The sequence below is a fragment of the Plectrocnemia conspersa genome, unplaced genomic scaffold (assembly GCF_051122295.1).
Source record: "Plectrocnemia conspersa isolate PC_06_02 unplaced genomic scaffold, ASM5112229v1 ptg000001l, whole genome shotgun sequence".
In the NCBI taxonomy this organism is placed as follows: Eukaryota; Metazoa; Arthropoda; class Insecta; order Trichoptera; family Polycentropodidae; genus Plectrocnemia; species Plectrocnemia conspersa.
In genome coordinates, this window is record NW_028277165.1 from 10,985,982 (window position 1) to 10,994,096 (window position 8,115).

Here is an 8,115-nt window from a genome sequence, read left to right on the forward strand (position 1 = left end):
TCATAAGAGAGTATTTATTCAACTCTGAAAATAAAAATAAAGAGTTTGGCAGACGGTTGGTGACGGGTGGCAATTAGAAACAGATTGAGCCGCTGCACTAGTATTTATTGTATCAACAATTATAATTACATGTTTAATTAAATATATGATTATACGGGAGATCGGCCGACGAGGCCCCGCCGGTCGTCGTCTTCTGGTCGAGGTCTGCCTATTTTTGATAAATCAATCTTAATATATTGTAAATACATATTTCGTAAACCTCGTAATGACACGGAACTGTTAGTAAAAAAACAATTTGTTGTTGCTGAATGGATAACTGAAATGACGTCCCTCCCCTGATTGGAGCTCCTCTTTGGAAATGTGTAGCAAGCCTAACTAAGAGACTAAGAGACAAAACCTAGCATTGGGCTTGGGAATAAGATATTTCTGCGATGGGCGGTTATGTTTTTCCTCGGCGATTACTAAAATTTCATTTTAGAACATGGCTTTAATCCGTTATCTGGAACCTGGTGGATGGAGAAGTTTCTCAGAACCGAAATTGCATAGAATTAAGATACACTTCGTTTCTCAGAACCGAAATTGCATAGAATTAAGGTTATGAAAAACTTTGGATTTATTTCGCGGTGTTAATTAGAGCCGTACGTAGCATTGTTTTTGGCGTCCATGGTAATATTTAATAAAAAAAATATCTTATCGATTAAAGTAGCAGAATGACAAGAGGTGTAATTAAACAAATAATTTATTACAAAAAAGTGATAAAACTTTACATTTGCATCCAGTATTGTTTATATTGTTTGCCAATTCTCATTCTGTGGACAGAAGACAAACTTATTATACGGTTTTGATCACTTGTCTCAATTAACAGAATAAAGATTCAATTAACTATAAGTTCTTTTGGCATTGGTGAATATTCAGATAGCTAGCTTTAATATTCGAATACGATTTTTGTATCTTAGTCCTGTTTAATCAAAATTCAATATCTAGAATATTTAAATGGTATATGATGCTCGGATTTTTGTAGTGAAATAAATTCTTCACATTATGTTTGAATCATTAAAGTGTATTTATAAAATGATCATTATTAATCATTAAGACATTTTTTTAAATAAAATTTCTTTGGTTTTTCTAATCCTTTGAAATAAAATGTTCTTTGCGCAAAAAAACTCTTTTTCTGAGTAATATCGTTTTTGTACTTGCATTATAATATAATCTAACATTGTAACATGATATATTTTTAATAAGTCTTTTTTCATTTTAGTTTAAACACAATTTTGTATAAGATTTCATGTTATTCTACATAATTCACATTTATTAAAGTAACAAATATTGTTTATAGTTTTCATATACTTTAAATGCTTTTTGACTTTTTTTACATTAAAATTCAAAACATCACTCAACTTAGCTTGTTTTTTAGAAGTTTTTTTAGTATTTTTAATTATTTACCACAAATTTTAATCCAAAGTAACATTATGAGTTTGCATATGCCTCAAAAGGTTGCTTTTACATTTGTATGCTTTTCCACATTTCATACATTCAAAGCCACAAACATCACTATGAGTTAGCATATGTTGTGAAAGATACTCTTTAAATTTGAATGTGTTTCCACATATATCACATTCAAAGCAACGAACGTTGCTATGAGTCTTCATATGTTGTGAAAGGCAGGCTTTAAATTTTAAAATTTTTCCACATATTTGACATTCAAAGTCACGAACATCGCTATGAGTTAGCATATGTCGTGAAAGATACTTTCTACATTTGAATGTTTTTTTACAGTTTTTACATTCAAATTCACAAATATTACTATGAGTTTTGATATGTTGTGCAAGATTTTTTTGAGATTTAAACACTTTAGTACATTTTTCACATTCAAAGTCAAGAACATCACTATGAGTTCGCGTATGTCGTGAAAGATACTTTTTAGATTTGAATAATTTTTCACATTTTTCACATTTAAATTCACAAACATCATCATGACTTTTCATATGCTCTAAAAGACTGCTTTTATATTTAAAAGCTTTTTTACACTTACAACATTCAAAAGCACGAAAGTCGCTATGAGTTTTCATATGTAATGAAAGGCTTCTTTTTAATTTGAATGCTTTTCCACATTGTTTACATGTAAATAAACAAACATCGCTATGAGTTTTTATATGTTGTGCAAGATGATTTTGACATTTATACACTTTCCTACATTTTTCACATTCAAAGTTACGAACATCGGTGTGAGTTGTCATATGTTGTTTAAGTGTCCTTTTAAATTTGAATGTTTTCCCACATTTTTCGCACTTATTTGAATTGCCATATCTACGTTTAACACTTGTGCATTTTTCTATTTTTTCATTTTTAAGTACATCTTTAACATCGTGTATTTCTAAAATCGTATAATAATAAATAATTAAAAGTTATTCAAATGTAACAGTTAAGTATGTCTAACCTATTTCCAACATGTCGTCTATTTTATCCTGGTGTGCATCTTCACTGCTGTCGTATTCGCATTTTACATTATAGACCTTAGAAAAAAAAACACTATTTAATATCATATGCAATAACAAGTGTTATAAATTGCGACCTTTTTATTACCTCGACTTTACATTTAATCGTGTCAACAGGCACAAATGTTTTTTCGTCGTTTTCTATGTCAGTTTCTGCAAATATGGAGTTTGCTATTAAACGAGAATATAATAGGTTTTAATTCAAACTGATGTTATTTTATATTGTTAAGGTTTCAGGCAAAAACGTCGAAGAAAACAAAGTAATCAAAAAGATTATACCTTTTTTGATAGACGCCATTGTGGCTCAACGTCAATCTGACAGCGGTTATAACCAATGTTTGGTCCATAAAAGACGAATTTTCGAGCATAGCTAGGCTGACCATAGTTTTGTGCAACAAAAACGAGATGAGTTAAAAAATAGATAAATTGCTAATAAGCTTATGTTTATTTTATTAAATCAGTATTCGATATCTGCCCTTTACACATTTCAATATTTGGTGTTGTTAAACTAAATGCACTTTATTATTGGCTTGGCAGGCAAGATATCGGTAAAATGAGATCAATCACAATATTTTAAAAATTGTCGTATCTTATTTATTATTGAATATATTTTCTTCAGAGAAGTACAAATTTTCCTAAAAAATGTAATATGTTCCAAAACAAAAGCGTTTTCAGCATTTCATTCTCATTCATTTTCATTTTTCTAACTAATTATGATTTTTTATCTCAAAACACCAAAATTTACCATTTTAAAATTACTTTTCGAAAAAGGATTTTTAAGATATGTAATCAAAAGAATCGCTTGTTTCCCGAGACACTCCTTCCCTTTCTTAACAGGTTTAAGATATGCCTGATAATAAATCTGGAGAAGTCGTCCATTTTTTTGACCTAGCGTTGAGGTTTGTAACCCTTACCGACATTCGCTGAGTTTTTGTCCTTTGCCAGCCAGTGACGTCATTTGAGGGGAGGGCAGGTGGAGGCATTTGCCCACCCCCTTGATTTTGGCCTGAAAAATGCATGTCATGTAATGGAATACTATGAATTTTAATTAAATCGAAATATTAAACTATCGACAACTGACTTTTGGAAAAAACTGAAATGGCATCTCTGTTGCCAGCCGCCCATGCTAAAGAGCGTTTATTTTCCGCGCTTAAAATAATCAAATCTGATTTAAGAGCTTCCATAAACGCTGACTTATTAGAGGAATACTTTTTAAGATATCTAATTCAGTTTAAATCGCGGATGGAAAAGATTAAATTTAGATCTTTGGCAAAATAATACTAATGAAACAAGCTTTTATCCTTACGAGTATAATTATTATATGTCATTTTATTTATTTCAATGTATCGTTTCATTCAATATAAATATTTTTTTTTATTAAATCTATATTTTATATTTACTTTTTTAAATATATGATTATAATAAGTCAATAAAAGTGCTTAATTGTTTTTTTAAATCTTATTATTTTCATTGCTATATATAATATAAAATTGTTAAAATCGGAGCTGGCAAAATTTAAAACGACTCCACAGCCCTGCTTATAAGTCTATAGTCCAGCAGCGAGTCTCTTGATTATTCTTTTCAAATTAGAATCAAAACATGTTTATTTATATGGTAAATTTACAAACATATTATACATTTAACATTTTGGAACAATTTTAATTGGTTTATAAATAGTATTTACACACCACAATCAATAATCACAATGAAAAATCATGTGCTTATAAAGATAAGCTTTGCATTTAAATGCCTTTCCACATTTGTCACATTCGACGTGTCGAGAATCACTATGAATATTCATATGACGCGATAGGAGAGATTTAGTTTTAAACGCTTTTTCACATTTTGCGCATTTGAAATTACAAGAATCAACGTGAGTGTTAATATGCCGCGAAAGGTAAGCTTTGGTTTTTAATAATTTGCCACATATGTCACATTCAAATTTATATGATTCACTATGAACATCCATATGCCGCGAAAGACAAACTTTCGATTTGAACGATTTTCTACATTTCTTACATTCAAAATCGCAAGAATCTCTATGAATAGTCATGTGAAGTAAAAATGTAGCTCTATTTTTCAATACTTTACCGCATTTATCACATTTGAAATTATAAGAATCACCACGATCGCTCATATGCCGCAAAAGGGATATTTTCGTTTTGTATATTTTTCCACATTTTTTACATCCAAACTCGCGAGATGCGTCGTGAATAGTCAAATGCTTCGATATGCCGATTTTAGTTTTAAACGATTTTCCACATTTGTCACATTGAAAGTCGTGAGAATTGCTATGAACGTACATATGCCGCGAAACTTCCGATCCAGTTTTGAACGTTTTACCGCATTTGTTACATGCAAACTTGAAAGAATCACTATGTACCATCATATGTTTCGATAGGTAAACTTTAGATTTGAACAATTTTTCACATTTGTTACATTTAAATTGGCGAAAATCACTGTGGATGTTCATATGCTGTGTTAAGTTAAACTTTCTTTTGAATTCTTTTCCGCATTTATCACATTCAAAGTGAAAAGAATCACTATGTATATTCATATGAAGCGAAAGGGTAGCCTTATTTTTCAGTCCTTTACCGCACAATTTACATTTATATTTAAACAAGTCGGAATGTAGAACGAGATGATCTTTAAGAGTTTTCTTTCGAGCGAACAATTTATGACAATAAGTACAAGTAAATTTTTTATTTCTGTCAGACTGCCGATTCGAACCGTCGGAATGTTTTTCATATATTTTTCTTAAATGTTTCTAAAAATTAAAAAAATATTTTATTATACGTAAATTTTATATAAACATCGGAGGCGATTATTACTTGCGTGTCTATACGATCGTTCCAAGGTTTATTAGGTGAGATCCCTTCGTCCAGAGCGTTTGCTTCGAGTATATCTTTAACATCATGCGTTTCTGGAAAAATAGATTGATACACAAACATTATTTCTAATAAATAAGCAGCATAATTTCATACCTGTTTCAATCGAAGCATCCGTTTCGTCTATTTTGTATTCATCAGCAGAGTCATATTCTATTTTTACATGCTCATACTTGAGACAAAAACGATAATATACATCAAACTTGTTTTTACATCTATTGAATATTATTATTTAGTTTACCTTAATTTCACGTTTATTCTCTTCGCTATTATCAAATGTTTCATTATTTTCAAGGGCTGGTTCTAAAAATAGCAAATAGTAAGCATTTACATATTGTTTTTATTTCTAAAATTATTAAAGGAAAAATCCACACGATGCTACAAACAAATATTTGTAGTCCAAAAATACTACTTAAAAACTATTTATTTGAAACGGAAAAAAATCTTGGCATTAGCATTATACCCGTTTTAATAAAATGTGAAAATGACATTCTAGCGATTAAACATCGAAAAATTTGACAGCTGAGCTCTACGTTTTGGTCTAAGCGAAATATATTTGAGCAGGCATTATTTATAAATCTACGGATTTAATTATTATGTACCTAGAATAAATCACTCTGCTCTGATCAATTGTAATATTTTCATCTAGTATTCATTTTCATGAATTTATAAAAAATCGTTTTAATTAAAAAATATTTATTATTACAAATAAATTATTATTTTTGCAGTTGAAATCTGTAATTCCACAGAGCGAACGCATAATATAGTGTGCGTGCTACGCTAACCTTTGTCGCATTTCATAAAGCATAAAAACAGGGGTTAGGGGGGTCTTTTAAAATATATAACGTCATGAATTTAAATTTGTTCATACGAAACCCTAATGTATTTTTTTTTTTAGAACAGTTTTCCTAAAACATGAATATAATATATAATTAGCTCTAATGTATCAGCGTGTGATTTATATACGTTAGATGGTTATAAATATCAAGTACATATTCTATTAGTATTATGCAAAATACATATTCTATACTACCTGTAATATTGTTGCCTTTGTAAATCAAAATAATTTTGGTTCTATGACGTAACATACGGGTGAATTATGTGACACCTATAACATAGGTCTGGCATTATTTGACACCTATGACATAGGGAATAGGAGGGGGGGGGAGGTTAAATTAAACTAAAAAACCAGTGGCATAATTTATGGAAGCCGCTTAATCTGAAAGCGCAAAAAATAATAAGTAATATATTTGTTATCTAGTTAATAAATGCTAAAATATAATAAAAATAATGTAAAAAATCCTAAATTTTCACATGTGTATTTCATTTTTTTCATAAATAAACTACACAAAAAAATTGTACACGCTCAGATTCACTTTGACTTTAAATTTAAAGCAAAGGTGTAAATATTGGATACATTTTTGCAGGGACGTCATTTCAGATTTTTTCGGGAGGGAGGTATGAGTTGGCAAGTAAGTGATCGTTTTTTTAATATTTCTATTTGATTAAGATTCATAGTAAGTCATTAAATGACATGCCTTTTTCTAAGGTAACTTAAGGGGATCCTTGTTTAGCTAAAACCAAAAAATCTTCTCATCTAGCATTCATACAAGACTTTTCATAATAATATTAACAAATAAAGCATATAATGTATAATACTACTAATAAAAGAGTTCAAAAATTATTTATCCCTTCTCAGAAGTCTAAAAATTTACGTCAAAATGGATAAAATGGTGTCGGCGCTGTCGCAGTGGGAACATTCGGTAATGAGCGTTCCTACAGCGAAGTAATACACTGGGCGTAGTTTGTATTTTGAACTTGACCTAATGAAAGTTCTAAAATTATAATTCGTTTTTTTAGATTTTCTTTGAGTGATATTCCGAGAAGTTTTGGTATAGAATCAGGGACGGGATTTAGCTTTTTCCAAGGATAGGGGGAGAGGGAGAGGGCAAAAGTTAGCCAGTCAGTGATAATTTTTTAATATATCGATTTCATTAAGGTTAAATAAATAAATAAATTTCATTAAAGTTAAATAACACATTTTTTGGCCAAATTCCCAAAATGATGTACCTAGAACAAAGTATTGATTTTAGTTCACACGTATCTCAAAATAATGCCATGTTAAATAAGGTAGCCAGATTCTGAAAATATCAAAGGATGACCCTAAAAATAAAAAAGGCTATCTCGGAATTTTCTGTTCGAGGAGGATAAATTCCTGCGGAAGCTAATAAAAATGTTATTTTAGAAATTTTTGTTCAAAAAAGACAAAATTTTAAGGATCATCCTTCTCAAAGAAGGACGTCTGCACTTTATTTTAAATACATACAACCGTTGTCTTACATATTTACGTAAAACATCAATAAATAATTTACGCACTTAAAATATATTTTTACTCCTGTTAAAATGCAAATTTATCATTAATTAATTTACGCACCTAAAATGCATAATTACGGATAATAATAATGATCTAAGTGCAAACAAACTATGGAGCAATATGCGAGATGTGACGTCTGTCTGTACTTCTTCTTTCGGTTATTTTCCCCTAAGTTGGCTTAATTTGTATTTTGGACTAGACATAATGAAAGTTCTAAAGATATAATAAGTTTTAGAACTTTAATTGGGTTAGGTTTGGGTTTGAACAGCAAATGTATGTTTAATTATTGGCAAAATGAGTTTTATAGACATTTTAGAGCAGCATATAATTTCACTAGCGCCTTTCTGTCAAATTATAT

General features: G+C 29.8%; 2 protein-coding genes across 6 annotated transcripts; both read right to left on the reverse strand.

Moving 5' to 3' along the window:
* Window positions 1-84: 84 nt before the first annotated feature.
* Window positions 85-2,932, reverse strand: LOC148238842 (uncharacterized). 3 transcript variants are annotated; one of them, XM_088192681.1, is made up of 4 exons: window positions 2,775-2,932; window positions 2,584-2,666; window positions 2,438-2,513; window positions 85-208 (listed from the first exon to the last, which is right to left on the reverse strand). In XM_088192681.1, the coding sequence occupies exons 1-4, from the start codon at window positions 2,791-2,793 to the stop codon at window positions 150-152; spliced, it is 237 nt and encodes a 78-aa protein (XP_088048807.1). In that variant the 5' UTR covers window positions 2,794-2,932; the 3' UTR covers window positions 85-149. The 3 variants fall into 3 exon arrangements, with proteins under 3 accessions (XP_088048807.1, XP_088048798.1, XP_088048792.1); XM_088192672.1 differs by having other exon boundaries at window positions 85-2,374; window positions 2,584-2,648; window positions 2,775-2,919; XM_088192666.1 differs by having other exon boundaries at window positions 85-2,374; window positions 2,775-2,913.
* Window positions 2,933-4,081: 1,149 nt separating this feature from the next.
* On the reverse strand, window positions 4,082-5,926 carry LOC148238843 (uncharacterized). 3 transcript variants are annotated; one of them, XM_088192609.1, is made up of 5 exons: window positions 5,847-5,926; window positions 5,625-5,686; window positions 5,480-5,555; window positions 5,327-5,418; window positions 4,082-5,262 (listed from the first exon to the last, which is right to left on the reverse strand). In XM_088192609.1, exons 1-5 carry the CDS (start codon window positions 5,872-5,874, stop codon window positions 4,189-4,191), a joined length of 1,332 nt encoding a protein of 443 aa, XP_088048735.1. In that variant the 5' UTR covers window positions 5,875-5,926; the 3' UTR covers window positions 4,082-4,188. The 3 variants fall into 3 exon arrangements, with proteins under 3 accessions (XP_088048735.1, XP_088048744.1, XP_088048726.1); XM_088192618.1 differs by having other exon boundaries at window positions 4,082-5,251; window positions 5,847-5,924; XM_088192600.1 differs by having other exon boundaries at window positions 5,480-5,567; window positions 5,634-5,686; window positions 5,847-5,910.
* Between the last annotated feature and the right edge of the window lie 2,189 nt (window positions 5,927-8,115).